A 15,737-nucleotide genomic window follows, 5' to 3' on the forward strand; every position below is an offset into this window, starting at 1 on the left:
CAAGCGCGTAGCACAGGTCTCTGCCCGCAGTAAGGGCTCAATAAAAACGATCGACTGACTAATTGAAGTTGCCTAAATTGACAGCGGACTTTGCTGACTTCCCCTTTGACCCGAGGGCCTTCAGCTGAGCCCACCCACCTCCAGCCGAGTCTCGGGTTGAGGTTCCAATGCCCCCCCGCCGGCTTCAGGTCCCACCCCCGAGGACGGAGGACCGGACCTTCCCTCTCCGGCATGCCACAGTCTTGGTTTTCCCTTGAGGAAAAAAACCATTCACAGCCACCCCCGGCTCAGGCCTACAGGACGGCCCAGAGGCCTTTACCTCTGTGGCGAACCAGCAAGGATTTGCGATCCTCAAGGTGGATCGGATCGGAAGAACCGGTCTGCTCGGAATACCGAAGTCCGCGTGGGTGAAAAGCAGAGAAGCAGCGTGGCCTAGTGGAAAGAGTCAGAGGACCTGGATTCGAATCCCAGGCTCCCTCACTTGTCTGCTGGGTGACCTTCAGCAAGTCACTTCTCCGGGCCTCAGCTACCTCATCTGTACAATGGAGATTAAGGCGGTGAGCCTCATGAGGGATGTGGGCTGGGTCCATCCTGATTAGCTTGTATCTACCCCAGCACAGTGGCTGGTAAGCGCTTATGTCATTTAAAAAAAAATCAAAGCCGGGGTTCAACTTGATCAAAGAAAAATCTACCTAAAGCCAGTTTAGTGGGGACAGTCTCCTGTGCTGAGATGTATACCTACTTTCCTTTTGGGGTTCCACCCCCTAACTGTGGGAGTCCCTCAAGGTTCAGTTCTGGGTCCTTCTATTCTCCTCTGTTCTCCTTGATTACTGTATCAGCCTCCTTGCATACCTTCCTGCCTCCTGTCTCTCCCCACTCCAGCCCATTCTTTACTCTGCTGCCCAGATCTTTTTCCTACAAAATTGTTCAGACCATGTTTCCTCACTCCTCAAGAACTTCCAGGGTTTATCCATCCACGTCTGCATCCAACAGAAACTCCTTACCTTGGGCTTTACAGCCCTCTATCCCCTCGCCCCCTCCTACCTCACTTCACTACTCTCCTATTCCACGAGGCCTTCCCAGACTGAGCCCCCTCCTTCCTCTTCCCCACCTCCCCATCCCCCCAGCCTTACCTCCTTCCCTTCCCCACAGCACCCGTATATATGTATATGTTAGTACGTATTTATTACTCTATTTATTTTATTTGTACATATTCTATTTTATTTTGTTAATATGTTTTGTTCTCTGTCTTCCCCCTTCTAGACTGTGAGCCCACTGTTGGTTATATGTTGCCAACTTGTACTTCCCAAGCGCTTAGTACAGTGCTCTGCACACAGTAAGCGCTCAATAAATATGATTGATTGATTGATTGAACCAACCCAGCCTGCACACTTTGCTCCTGTAATGCCAACCCTCTCACTCTACCCCCATCTTATCTCTCTGATCGCCAGCCTCTCACCCCGTCCTACCTCTGGCCTGGAATGCCCTCCTCCGTATCCGAAAGACGATCGTTCTCCCTCACTTCAAAGCCTTATTAAAGGCCCATCACCTCCAAGAGGCCTTCCCTGACTAAGCCCCCCCATTCCTCTTCTACTCCCTTCTGTCACCCTGATTTGCTTCCTTTTTTTACCGCTCCCTTCCAGCCCCACAGCACTGAGGTCCATAGCTGTGATTTTTATCCATATCTGTCTCCTCTAAACTAGAAGCTCGTTGTGGGCAGGGAACATGTTTACCAGCTCTGTTATATTCCCTAGTGTTTAGTACAGTGCTGTTCACACCATAAGTGTCAAAATATGTGACTGAATGATTGAATGGTGTTCTTGGTTTTCATAGCAGAGTACAGAGGCCATGGTTGCAGCTGAGGTGAAATTCAACATTTCCCACATCCACCCCCCGAAACATCCCCCTGGGTACATTGGTCTTGTTTTCATCAGAGTTTGAATCCATATAGTTTGAATGTGAAAAATTAAGTTTCTTTATAAGGTGCAGATTTGGGGTTTGGAGGCCTAGGATGTAGACTGCTTCTGTTCAGACTCAAATGGGTGTTGAGCGTGTGGGTGAACAAAGATTTGTGTCACTCCAAGCGTTTTTCCAGAGCCTGTTTATTGCATAACTAGCAGGCACATCAACTCAAACGATCGTATAACACTTAAAAGGTTGTACAGTACTTACAATAAGAGAATGTACACAAAAAAAGGAAGACGTGAATACAGAGCGATGAGGGACACATAAATACAAATTCGTAAAAAGGCATTTCTTTCGTCCTGTGCGTTTGTGTAAATAAGGTGAGTCCAACCATGACGAGGAAAGAAACAATATTAAGCTGCTGGAAGCTTGATAATGCAGCTAGGCGGGGGAGTGAGGGGAAGGGAGGGAACTTTTGCTATCTAGTCTGCAACTTACAGGATCCAAGGGATCTAGTAACAGTTGTTGCATTGTGCAACCCTGGCCTGATTGTAAATCTTTGATTGATTTGCCCCTTTGGGTCCAAGCAGCTGCTCTTTGGCAAATGGGGACGACTTAGGTTAGGAAGGCAGAACGCTAAGCAGCGTGGCTCAGTGGAAAGAGCCCGGGCTTTGGAGTCAGAGGTCACGGGTTCAAATCCCGGCTCTGCCAATTGTCAGCTGGGTGACTTTGGGCAAGTCACTTCACTTCTCTGGGCCTCAGCTCCCTCATCTGTAAAATGGGGATTAAGACTGTGAGCCCCCGGTGGGACAACCTGATCACCTTGTAACCTCCCCGGCGCTTAGAACAGTGCTCTGCACGTAGTAAGCGCTTAATAAATGCCGTTATTAATATTATTAAGTTAACTTTTGTTCAAGCGCCAGTTCGATGAAGTTCCCCCTCTGTCTTATCGACCCGCTAAAAGGAAGAAAAAAGCTTTAAAAAACCAGGAGACAGCCACTTCTTAGAGCAACATCACTGAAACGGATGCAGGAGGGCAAGTCAGCCAGTTATCTGTTTAGACAAAGGTGCGAATTTGCGATGGAGCCTTAGACCATCATCGGACGCTCGATTGCGGGTTTTTCTAATCGAGCCTGTGGCACATGGAGGTTTGGCTTGGTTTTGGCCCGGTCAGTTCCTGGGGCAATCTGGGCCTCTGCCTCAAAGATGCTGCTTTATCAGGCCGGAGCTTCCGAGGAATTTTGAGGGGGCCAGAGGCCGGACCTGCCCCATGCCCCAACCCTTCCTGTGGAAAAACAGGCGCAGGCGAACTTGGCTAAAATACGAATGTCGCAGCCCCCGACTTGAGGCAGGGAAAATGCTGCAATGGGGCCGTTTCCTCTTGCGGATCGACGGGCTGCAAAGAGTTTGTGTCCACAGCTCTCCCCCTACACGGGCTTAGAAAGGTTAATCTCCATTTTACACGATGGAGGGTCCCACTCCGATGTTAGGGGAGGGGATGGAGGAAAGAAAAAGAGGCAGTGATTTACAAATCCAAACACCGTGCTGAACCAAATACAACAGAGATGTCTGTGAGGAGCAGCGTGGCAGAGCGGCTAGAGCCCGGGCCTGGGAGTTAGAAGGACCTGGGTTCCAGCCCCGCCGTGGGGTCTCGGGTGGGTCACTTCACTTCTCTGGGCCTCAGTTCTCTCATCTGGAAAATGGGGATTATGACTATGAGCCCCTTACGCGGCAAGGATTGTGTCCAACCTGATGACCTTGTATCTACCCCAGCGCTTAGAACATTTTCTGGCACACAGTAGGCACTTAACGAATAGCTTTTTAAAAAAATGAAGAGGAACTCCACGGGGCTCAGTGATGTGGTCACAGAAGATGCAATTCCCCTTTAAAAAGGCAGCACCTATGCCACCTCGTAACAGCATTTATGGCACTTAACGTCAAGGCAGACAACCCAAGTGGTACAAGGATTACAGAGAAATGAAACTCTTCATTTACTCTTGACTGTAACCTTGTTGTGGGCAAGGAATGTGTCCGTTTTATTATGTCATATCCTCCCAAGTACTCAGAACAGTGCTGTACACATAGTAAGCGCTCAGTAAATACGATTGACCGTCTGACTTTCACTTGGGCAAATCCGGAACAGGGCCCATGGAAAGAGTCCAGGCCTGGAAGGAGAGGCAGTGTGGCTCAGTGGAAAGAGCCTGGGCTTTGGAGTCAGAGGTCATGGGTTCAAATCCCGGCTCTGCCAATTGTCAGCTGTGTGACTGGGCAAGCCACTTCACTTCTCTGGGCCTCAGTTCCCTCATCTGTAAAATGGGGATTAAGACTGTGAGCCCCCCCTGGGACAACCTAATCACCTTGTAACCTCCCCAGTGCTTAGAACAGTGCTTTGCACAGAGTAAGCACTTGATAAATGCCATCATCATTATTATTATTATTATTAGAGGACCTGGGTTCTAACCCCAGCTCCGCCACTTGTCTGCTGGGTGACCTTGGGCAAGTCGCTCTGCTTCTCTGTACCTCAGTTCCCTCATCTGTAATATGGAGATTAAGACTGTGAACCCCATGTGGGACATGGACTGTTTCCAACCCGATTAGCTCGTATCTATCCCAGTGCTTAGTACAGTGCCTGGAACACAGTAAGCGCTTAACAAATACTATTTTAAAAATCCAAAAACAACTGTACATAGACCAAAATGATGGAGGAACACCTTTTAACACTCAAATGGTAGAAAATGTTTCTGTTTTTGCTATTTTTTTTTTTAATTCAAAGGACCCAAGTGGGGCTTTTTGTTTCCGGTTTCGGGACTGCTGGTGATCAGTTAAACAGACCCTCCCAAGAGGAGTTTTTAAAAGTGACTATTTTTCAGGGGTAGGCAGAAAGCTCCTCACCAAGTGAAAATGAGCAAAGTCATCGATGGAAAAACGTTCCCTGAAGGATGAGGGAATCAAATGGAGTAAATCCAGGCCGGCAAATGGAATGGTTTTGAGGAAGCGGGGAGGCATCTCGGCAACTGGCGGAATTGCAAAATTCCACGTCGGCGGTTCCAATATTACTTGGTCCTGCCTCGGTTCAGGGGTCAACAAAAATCTCAGCTCCGGCTTACCTAACCCAAATTCTCCCTCCATCCATTTCGAATGGAGATGCTGATCTAGACTGAAGCGAGGTAAGATTCTCAACCGGATGGGGGGGGAAACAAAAATCCAGCCAGAGCCAAGAGAACGTGTCAAAGCACAAACCCTCTGGGAACTTGGGCATTGAAAGGGAGATGAAAGATGAAGACATAATGACGGGAAACTTCTCCCCTTCCACCTAGACTGTGAGCCCCATGTGGGACAGGGACTGTGTCCAACCTGATAACCTTGCATCCACTCCAGCGCTTAGAGCAATGCTTGGCACATACTAAACAGCTAACGAGTACCCTAATAATAAGAAAGTCACCATAAAGTCGTGATGACGAAGAGAAGTGCTTTTAATTCACTGTCCTTCCCAGTCAGATCAGGAAGCGACACAGGCTGTTACTCTTTCTCACCCTTGGGTACCCCCGCATTTGTAAAATTTTCAGAAAATTACCTCGGTTTATTGCACAACGCTCGATAAGATAAGAGTACATCGCTGGGTATCGAATAGCTTCGGGAGAATCTTGCCGGAAACGTATCCTTTCACCCCACGGACGTGACTTGCGATGACAATGGTGAACTGCCGATCGACTTCAAATAACGAGGCGCTTTTTTTTTGGACAGAGACGTTGACTCCATGGGCTGTTTCCAACAGCTTAGAACACAGTAAACTGGGTTGGCAGAACCGGCACAAAATAAGGCAAGTGGGTTAAATTAATAGTTGAAAATCGGTTAGAAAACATGCAAAAATAATACTGAGCTTTTATTAAAAAAGTCTATAGTCAGCCCCTAAATTTTTTCTTTGTCGTAAAAAACCCCCCGTCTCACGTGGCCGTGGGGCCTTGAAAAAGACTTCGGGGGAGGAAAAAAAAATAGACCGAGCGCCTCAGTTGTTGTTTTCTTTGGTGGTGATGGTGACCAGCTGCTTGGCAGCTTTGGCAATGTCGTAGGCACACTGGATCACTTGCTGGGTCGCGAACTGGATGTCCGTCGGGGGGCTGGACTCCCCCGGGAGGGTCTTCTTGCACTCGGACTGGAGCCGGTAGGCGCTGGACGTCAGCAGCCGCAGGGAAGCCCTCACCGTTTCCGACTTGGGTTTCTAAAACGGAAGACGCGGCGGATCGGGACGCCTGGTGGCTCCCCCTCCCCGTCCTCCCCTCCCTCCTCCCCGCCTTCGGATCCGGGATCGTTTCCGGCGTGAGCTTACTTTGGGAAACAGGGCTGCCATCTCCGTCACGGCCACGTGAATCCTCTCGGAGCACGGGCTGTAACTGGAAAAATAGCAGCAATTATCCTACCTGTTCGGAGCTCGCTCTTTGCCAAGCGCTGTTCTAAAGGCTGGAGTCGGTGCGAGTTGATTCATTCGTTCATTCAATCGTATTTATTGAGCGCTTACTGTGTGCAGAGCACTGTACTAAGCGCTTGGGAAGTACAAGTTGGCAACATATAGAGACGGTCCCTACCCAACAGTGGGCTCACAGTCTAGAAGACTGTGATCAGTTTGAACCCAGTCCCTGTCCCACGTGGGGCTCCCACTCTTAATCCCCATTTTACAGATCATCATCATCATCATTAATCGTATTTATTGAGCGCTTACTGTGTGCAGAGCACTGTACTAAGCGCTTGGGAAGTACAAGTTGGCAACATATAGAGACGGTCCCTACCCAACAGTGGGCTCACAGTCTAGAAGACTGTGATCAGTTTGAACCCAGTCCCTGTCCCACGTGGGGCTCCCACTCTTAATCCCCATTTTACAGATCATCATCATCAATCCTATTTATTGAGCGCTTACTGTGTGCAGAGCACTGTACTAAGCGCTTGGGAAGTACAAGTTGGCAACATATAGAGACAGTCCCTACCCAACAGTGGGCTGGTCACTGGGGCACAGAGGAGTCCGCTCTGCCGAAAGCGGCTGTAAGGTCAGCATGGCAACTTGTCTTGTATCTTTATCACCCTGTGGACAGAGATCACATCTACCCACTCGAGTATACTGGATTCTCCCCAGCGCTTAGTACAGTGCTCTGCTCAGGGTAAACGCTCAATCAATTTAAAAGCCCCTTCCCGAGACAGGTGGGATTTTCCCAGAATCCTTCAGGTGCAGGATGCTTTCCCACGCTCTTCCAGTCGCAGCCGTTCGAGAGAGGTTGATGTTCGTGAGCCCCACAAAGCCCAAGGGTTGGGGGGTGGGGGCATGTCCCAATTCTGAGATCCGGACCTATCACCTGGGCTTTGTGCTGATTCTTTTTTGGGGGATGGTGACCATGCTCAGGCCAAACACGTACTTCAAGACTCCCCCTGCGAGAGAACGTGGGTCTCTGGGATGTTCTTTCTGGGTGCCGTGCTGAGCCTCAGCTTCTCCTGGCTTTCACCTCTTTACTGTCATTCAGGAAAGATCTCCCGAACATTTTCCAAGTGAGGGACAAGGATCCCCGTGGGTTCAGGTGGGCCCTTGTCTGTTCAGGGTGAGGTCGGTATATTCCCACTGGTTGTAGGTAGGAGGGGGAAGGATCTGAATGTCGGAACTGTAAGCTTGTCTCTAGACTGTGGGCTTGTTGTGGACAGGGAACGTGGCTGTTTATTGTTGGGTTGGCCTCTCCCAAGTGCTGAGTACAGTGTTCTGCACATAGTAAGCGCTCAATAAATATGACTGACTGGCCCAGAGCCCCATGGGGGACAGGGATGGTGTCCAACCCCATTAACTGCTAACTCCCCCAGCGCTCAGAAAGGTGCTTGACGCACAGTAAGCGCTTAATAAATATATTGATAACAGCCCCCTCTTTGAGAATTCTCTGGATCAAACCGGCTAGCGTGGCCCAGTGGATATAGCCCGGGCCTAGAAGTCAGATGGACCTGGGTTCTAATCCCGGCTCTGCCACTCATCTGCCGTGTGACCTTGGGCAAATCGCTTCACTTCTCGGTGCCTCATCTGTGAAATGGGGATTAAGCCCTTGAGCCCCATGAGGGACTGGGATTGTGTCCACTGTGATTATCTTGTAGCTCAGAACAGCGCCTGGTTCAAAGTAAGCGCTTATTATTATTCTCATCATCATCATAATTCCCAGAAGCTCTATCGAGGAGTGCCTTTTCCCCTTTTTTTTTTTGGCTCTCCTCCTTACCTGTCATGCTTGTTCTCTTGAGCGGCTCTTAAGAGCTCCTGGATGTTTTTGGTGATCTGCTCGGTTTTCCGAATGACATCCTCCGTGCTGGGGAGGAGCGGGCTTGGGACGACATGTGCGTCTCCTCCCTCTGGAATAGCTCCTTCTGCCTGCCAAATCACACTTCTCTGTCTCCCCTTCCTGCTTGACCTGGGAGAGATGAAAGGTTAGAGAAGCGGTGTGGCCTAGTGGGTAGAGTGTGGGCCCGGGAGTCAGAAGGAACTGGGTTCTGATCCCAGCTCTGTCACTTGGCTGCTGTGTGACCTTGGGCAAGTCGTTGCACTGCTCGTGTGGGCCTCGGTTCCCTCATCGGTAAAATGGGGATTAAGATCGTGAGCCTCAAGTGGGTCACGGATTGTGTCCAACCCAATTTGCTGATGTCCACCCCAGCGCTCGGTACAGTGCCTGGCACGCTTAACGAAAACCACAGTTATCATCACCATTATCACTGTGGAAGTGGGAAAATCCAGAAGCCAGCTCCGACACACGCCTGCTGTGTGACCTTTGGCAAGTCCCTTAATTTCTTTGGGCCTCAGTTTCCTCATCTTTGATGGGGATAAAATCTACCTGTTCTCCCCCAACCCTGAGGCTGTGAGCCCCGAGTGGGACAGGGACTGTGTCTGACCTGCTCACAACCTATCTAACCTGGTGTTTAGGGCCATGTTTGGCATGGAGCGAGTGCTTAACAAATACCACAATTATTATTTTAATGCCAGCTGGAGGCACGGAGGATCCAGTAACGTGGGGCTGTGAAGTCGAGGGGGATAGAAAAGCTGACAGGAAGACAGGAAATATCAATAAGGGACATAAGCTGGTTCTGAAGAAATGTGAGACTGGAGAGGATTTTCTGGGCTAGACTGCCTTTCTGACCAGACTTCTAAGCCAAAGGAACGGGGACATGGAAGTTGAGGGGGTCCAAGAGAGCTGCGAGCTTCCTCTGAGGCCTCATGGTAGATTTTATTTTGTATAAGCCCCTTGACAATGAATGGGGGCAAGGATAATGGCCTTGGTCACCTAGGTGACAGCACAGCGTGAGGATCTGCCTGGGAAAACTCATCTTGTGTGTCACCCAAGGGTTCTGCGCGGGATGCTGGGATTACCCTGGAAAAACGAGCTCTGAAAACAAGTTCTCGGGATGAGCGGGGAGGCCAAGGACCCTCATCGTTTCTGAAAGGAGGCCAGGCTTCCAAATGGTCTGACTACGAGCCTGGTTTCTACTAACAATCCGCCAGCCCAAAAAACCAATGAGATGAATTTGGGAACCACTTTCCCCAAAGCTTGGGTACTTTTCCGGGGTGATTTCCCCGACCTGCGTTCTTATCAGACCTACCCTGTGTCATCCATGTCTGAATTGTTGGCCGTGTTATCGTAATCGTTTTCGGGCACGCTGCTCTGCTTTTCTAATTTGGAGGCCTAAAACAGGGAGAAAAAAGGACACGTAATTTAATCGCCTTAAATGAGAAGTCTCTTAGAACCATTAGATACTCTAACCTGGATCCCTGCTGTTCGAGGAGATTTGATCTGTGTGCGTTTCTGCTGAAAATTCGATAGAGCGATATAATGGGGCCAAAATCTGCCTTTTCCTTCCCCGACTGTTCTCCAGGACCAGGGTTTTACCGTCTCATATTGATATTCCAGATCTAGTCCCTGCACAGGTGAAGCTCTCACAGATTTCAATAAGAAATAATAGATGAGACCCCAGGAAAAAAACAACCAAAAAAACCCGTTTCTGTTCCTTTTCATTGACTATGACTTCCTGGAATTTCATTTTGAAGTCACCAGGACTGTTTAGGGCAGGTCTAACAATAATAATAATAATGATGATGATGATAATTCTGGTAGATTTTGAGCGCTTACTATGTGCCAGGCCCTGTACTATGTGCTGGGATGGATACAAAAATAAATTGGGTTGGACACAGTCCCTGTCCCACGTGGGGCTCACAGTCTCATCTCCATTTTACAGATGAGGTAATTGAGGCTCAGAGACGTGAAGTGACTTGTCCAAGGTAACACAGCAGACAAGTGGAGTAGCTGCAATTAGAAATCATGACTGTCTCACTCCCAGGCCCAGGCTCTAGCCACTGTGCCATGCTGCTTCTTAAAACAACTCCCACTTAGGGAGGTTAAAGTTTAATTTTTGTGTTGCAAAAACAAAGCTTTGAAATATATGGCCTTCACATATGGTCGCTCACGTGATCTGCCGTTTCAACTTCCAGTACGAATGCCAATAAATATATATTTATCTATTTATTTATACATATTGTACATAATATATAATTATTGATATACTAAATATTTATATGTACATCTTTAAAAGCATCTTTGTAAGTCTTTTTAGGGTCATTATCCACAGTTAAGGTTAAGCCCAATTAAGTCATTCGTTTCCTTTTACTTTTTTAAGGGCCCCAAGACTTTGGTCACAATTTTCTAGGTTACCAGAGTTTAAATCCGGCCTAATCCTCGGACGGGACCAGACTACAACGACTCCTTTTTGGCAAGGTATAGAATGGCAGTGTGGCCTAGTGGATGGAGCTTGGGCTTAGGCGTCAGGAGGATCTGGGTTCTCGTGCAAAGAATAAAAAGCGCGGCCAAGACCCAGTCTTCTTCTACCCAATCAACGATATTGATTGGCTGCATTGTGGGGAGGGGTCATGTCTACCACCTCTACTGTAGTATTCTCTCCCAAGCGCTCAGTACAGTGCTCTACCTTCCTCAGTAAATGCTTGATGAGCCCACTGTTGGGTAGGGACTGTCTCTATATGTTGCCAATTTGTACTTCCCAAGCGCTTAGTACAGTGCTCTGCACACAGTAAGCGCTCAATAAATACGATTGATGATGATGATGACAGTTGACTAGACCCTCTTTAACCCCTGGGGAAATACTCTAAACTGTGGTTTTGTCACAGCACCCATCAATCAATCAATCATTCATTCAATCGTATTTATTGAACGCTTACGGTGTGCACAGCACTGTACGAAGCGCTTGGGAGAGGAAAATAAAACAGTAAACAGACATTCCCTGCGGACAACGAGCTTCCAATCACTCACACCTGCTCCCAAGGATACCACAATGATCCACAAGGGCCACACACTTTGGCAACAATCAATCAATCAGTCGTATTTATTGAGCGCTTACTGTGGGCAGAGCACCGTACTAAGCACTTGGGAGAGGGCAACAGAACAGAGTTGGTAGACACATTCCCTGCCCACAACGTGCTTATAATAATAATAATAAGGATGGCATTTATTAAGCGCTTACTATGTGCAAAGCACTGTTCTAAGCGCTGGGGGGGGGGTTACAAGGTAATCAGGTTGTCCCACGGGGGGCTCACAGGCTTCATCCCCATTTTACAGATGAGGGAACTGAGGCCCGGAGAAGTGAAGTGACCTGCCCAAAGTCACACAGCGGACAAGTGGCGGAGCCAGGATTTGAACCCATGACCTCTGACTCCAAAGCCCGGGCTCTTTCCACTGAGCCAGGCTGCTTATGGTCTAGAGGCACGTAACACAGCGGTCAATTGTTCTTTACATTAAATATTATCAATTGCTTATTCATATAAATGTCTTGTCTCCCCCTCTAGACTGTAAGCTCATTATGGGCAGGGGACATGTCTGCTAATTCTGTTGTATTGTACACTCCCAAGCACTTAGTATGTGCTCTGCACAAAGTAAACGCTCAATAAATACCTTTAGTTGCTTCTTGCCGAAGTGTGTGGCCCTTGTGGATCGTAACCTGAGACTGTGGTATCCCTGGGAGTAGATACAACTGTAAAATTTGGCCTAGAGACTTTCTCCTGTATTGTGCTTTCCCAAATGCTTAGTGCAGTGCTCTGCACACAGTAAGTGCTCAGTAAGTACCAAGGATTGATACAGAACTTGTGAGCCAGCCTGGGAGATTGGCTCAGAGTGTCTCCTTGTCCCCAAGATGGCAATACCCTGTAAGCTCCTTGAGGGTGGGGCTTGCATCTACCAACTCTTATCAGTCAATTGGTGGTACCACTGGTCTGCTGTGTGACCTTGGGCAAGTCACTTCACTTCTCTGTGCCTCAGTGACCTCATCTATCAAATGGGGATCAAGACTATGAGCCCCACGTGGGACAGGGACTCTGTCCAACTCGATTTGCTTGTATCCATCCCAGCACTTAGTACCTAGTCTACTTGTTTTGTTGTCTGTCTCCCCCTTCTAGACTATGAGCCCACTGTTGGGTAGGGACTGTCTCTATCTGTTGCCGAATTGTACTCTCCAAGCGCTTAGTACAGTGCTCTGCACACAGTAAGCGCTCAATAAATACGACAATGAATGAATGAAGTTAAGTGGCCTGCCCAAGGTCACATCGCAGACAAGTGATGGAGCTGGAATTAGAACCCACGTCCCCTGACTTCCAATCCCATGCTCTTTTCACTAAACTATGCTGCTTCTCTGACTGACCTTAGTGGGTGGTTAGGGAGGGGGTTGAATAATAATAATAATAATGGCATTTATTAAGCGCTTACTATGTGCAAAGCACTGTTCTAAGCGCTGGGGAGGTTACAAGGTGATCAGGTTGTCCCACGGGGGGCTCACAATCTTAATCCCCATTTTACAGATGAGGTCACTGAGGCACAGAGAAGTTAAGTGACTTGCCCAAAGTCACACAGCTGACAACTGGCAGAGCCGGGATTCGAACCCATGACCTCTGACTCCAAAGCCCGGGCTCTTTCCACTGAGCCACGCTGCTTCTCACTGAGTGGGAAGACTCATAAGATTTTTCCAACCACGCTTTTGCAGTTTCATTCACAGAGCTCACCCTGCTAAACTTGTGCCCATTTATGCCTTATCTGTCATTTATTTATTCGTATTAATGTCTGTCAGATCTTCTAGACTACAAGCTCATTGTGGGCAGCAAATATGTCTATTATATAGTTGGATTAGAGAAGCAGCATGGCATAGTGGATAGAGCACGGCTTGGGAGCCAGAATGATAATAATGGCATTTATTTAGCGCTTACTACATGCAAAGCACTGTTCTAAGCGCTGGGGAGGTTACAAGGTGATCAGGTTGTCCCACGGGGGGCTCACAGTCTTCATCCCCATTTTACAGATGAGGTAACTGAGGCCCAGAGAAGTTAAGTGACTTGCCCAAAGTCACACAGCTGACAATTGGCGGTGTTGGAATTTGAACCCATGACCTCTTACTCCAAAGCCCGGGCTCTTTCCACTGAGGTCATGGGTTCTAATCCCGGCTCCGCCACTTCTCCGCTGTGTCACCTCGGGCAAGTCACTGCACTTCTCTGGGCCTCAGTTCCCTCATCTGTAAAATGGGGACTGAGATTGTGAGCCCCACGTGGGACAAGGGACTGTGTCCAACCCGATGTGCTTGTAACCATAGCAGCACTTAGTACAGTGCCTGGCCCATAGTAAGTGCTTAACAAATACCATCAGCGTTATTATTACTCTCCCAAGCACTTAGTTCAGTGCTCTGCACATAGTAAGGGCTCAATAAATAGGATTGATTGAATGAATTTTAGTCCCTTTTGGTTTGTGATTTTTGCTACGGGACTTGGTTAGTTACTAAATCCGGGAGACCAAGTCTAAGAGGCTACTTTGGAATGACCAACTTGAGGTCTTGACCAGTTTTTAACTTTCTCATTGGCCTTGTGCTAACAAATGGGTCTCTACTCCCTAAAAAAAATACCCGTTCCCCAAAGAGTAAATAGGATAAAAATATATGCTTCAAGTTGCCTACATTGGAAATTCCATTTTAGTATTGAAAAGGAAAACTCCATCAATCAAACGCCACCCTCCACTGTCTTCCACTATTTTCCCTTCAGCAAATTTACGAATGACGAAACTAAATAAGGGTCCATATGGTAAATCAAAAAAAGTAGGGGACGCTTCTTCGATATAAATATTTATGAAAACATTATTTCCAGCCATAAAAGCATGCAAGCCCAGCTTCTCAGAATGGAGGAGAGAATTCAATCCCAGCCCCCATCCAGAAAAGCCCGGTACTTGGGCAGTGTGAAGGTCAAAATTCTTCTAAATCAGTAAGTCAAGCAGGATTTCAGATGACAATCATTTTCCGTAAAATCAAACGCTAAGCACACATGCAGAGCCAAGATCGATGGGTTAAAAGGGCTGATTTTTCAAAGCTGTTAAAGGAAAAGGGTCCTTGTAGTTGGCACTGGTTCCATTCCTAATCTAGATTGGGAATTCTTCTCCCTAAAATCTAAATTTATGGAGAGGCATCCGTGGCCGTGCCTGGGAGTCGGAGGCCCTGCGTTCTAATTCCGGCTTCACCACTTGTCTGCTGCTTGACCTCGGGCACGTCATTTCACCGTACCTCAGTTCCCTCATCTGTAAAATGGGGACTCAGTACCTGTTTTTTTCCTCAGACTGTGAGAACCCCGTGGGACCTGATCATATTGCATCTACTCCAGTGCGTGGTTCAGTGCTTGACACATAATAATAATTATGGTATTTGACAAGAGTCAATAGTAGTAATAATATTGGTGGTATTTGTTATGTGCCAAGCACTGTTCTAAGCACCAGAGTAGGTACAGGATAATCAGGTTGGACACAGTCCTGGGTTCTGGACCTGGCTTCTCATCCCGGCTCCACCACTTGTCTGCTGGGTGACCTTGGGTAAGTCATTGCACTTCCGTACCTCAGGTGCCTCATCTGTGACACGGGGATTAAGACCGTGAGCCCTGTTTGGGACAGGGATGGTGTCCAGCCTGATTAGCTTGGAACTACTCCAGCACTTAGTACAGTGCCTGGAACATAGTAAGTGCTTAAGAAATAGCATTTGAAAAAAAATAATGCCACCCAAGAGGGAGGGTGGGTCACTCGAGGCTGTAAGCTACACTGTAGCTACTGTAGACTGTAAGCTCGATGTGGGCAGGGAATATGTCTGTTGTTATACTGTACTCTCCCAAGCACTTAAAGCAGTGCTTTGCACACATTAAGCCCTCAGAATGATTGACTGACTGAATGAAGGCGTTCCCTTCCCTGTCCTAATGCCTTTTCAGTTCTCTCTTCCCAATGTAAAGTTAGATGGATTTGCGCTAGCAGGAGATGTGGCTTCCTAGCCGGCCACCTAAATCATCAAGCCTACCCCGATGCCCATCTGAATTCAGGACACACGACCTGTGGAGAACTCATATCTTAAAAAGAAAGGAAAAAAAAACAGTTCTCCCACAAAACACCGCCTGAAACAATAAGAGCGTCGTTTTCATCCTGTCCTCCGCTCCTCGAGTGGAAATGAATTGTCGTCTTGAAGGTCGGCCCCGGATTTTCTTTTCATCCTAAATTAGAAACCAACTACTGGCTCATTTCTCCCCCCCGGGCTCCCTTCTCCCCGATTCATATAAAAGATAGAAGGCTGAAGGAAGGAAGGATGAGGGGTTGTTTGTGCGTCGTTAAACGGTGTCGCCTGCCGCGTGAAATTTAGTCGCTGTCGCGTTAGCCTGCAGGATGGGAGGGGCTGCCTCTTGGGGATCACCTGCGCTTAGTACAGTGCCTGGCACATAGTAAGCGCTTAACAAATGCCACCATTATTGTTACTGTGTGAGGGGA

The 15,737-nt window shown here is 48.1% G+C and overlaps 1 protein-coding gene across 6 annotated transcripts in view; it reads right to left on the bottom strand.

Annotated features, from left to right (window-relative positions):
- Positions 1 to 4,500: 4,500 nt before the first annotated feature.
- The window catches only part of GIT2 (GIT ArfGAP 2), a 52,822-nt gene continuing 41,585 nt past the window's right edge, over positions 4,501 to 15,737 (bottom strand). For all 6 annotated transcript variants that reach the window (XM_038762356.1, XM_038762357.1, XM_038762361.1 and 3 more), the window contains 4 exons: positions 9,511 to 9,593; positions 8,142 to 8,330; positions 6,233 to 6,296; positions 4,501 to 6,124 (listed from right to left, as the gene is read on the bottom strand). In XM_038762356.1, the coding sequence (XP_038618284.1) occupies positions 5,912 to 6,124; positions 6,233 to 6,296; positions 8,142 to 8,330; positions 9,511 to 9,593 (549 nt within the window). In that variant the 3' untranslated portion in view covers positions 4,501 to 5,911. The remainder of the gene's footprint in view (positions 6,125 to 6,232; positions 6,297 to 8,141; positions 8,331 to 9,510; positions 9,594 to 15,737) is intronic.

Source organism: Tachyglossus aculeatus, chromosome 21, assembly GCF_015852505.1.
Source record: "Tachyglossus aculeatus isolate mTacAcu1 chromosome 21, mTacAcu1.pri, whole genome shotgun sequence".
In the NCBI taxonomy this organism is placed as follows: domain Eukaryota; kingdom Metazoa; phylum Chordata; class Mammalia; order Monotremata; family Tachyglossidae; genus Tachyglossus; species Tachyglossus aculeatus.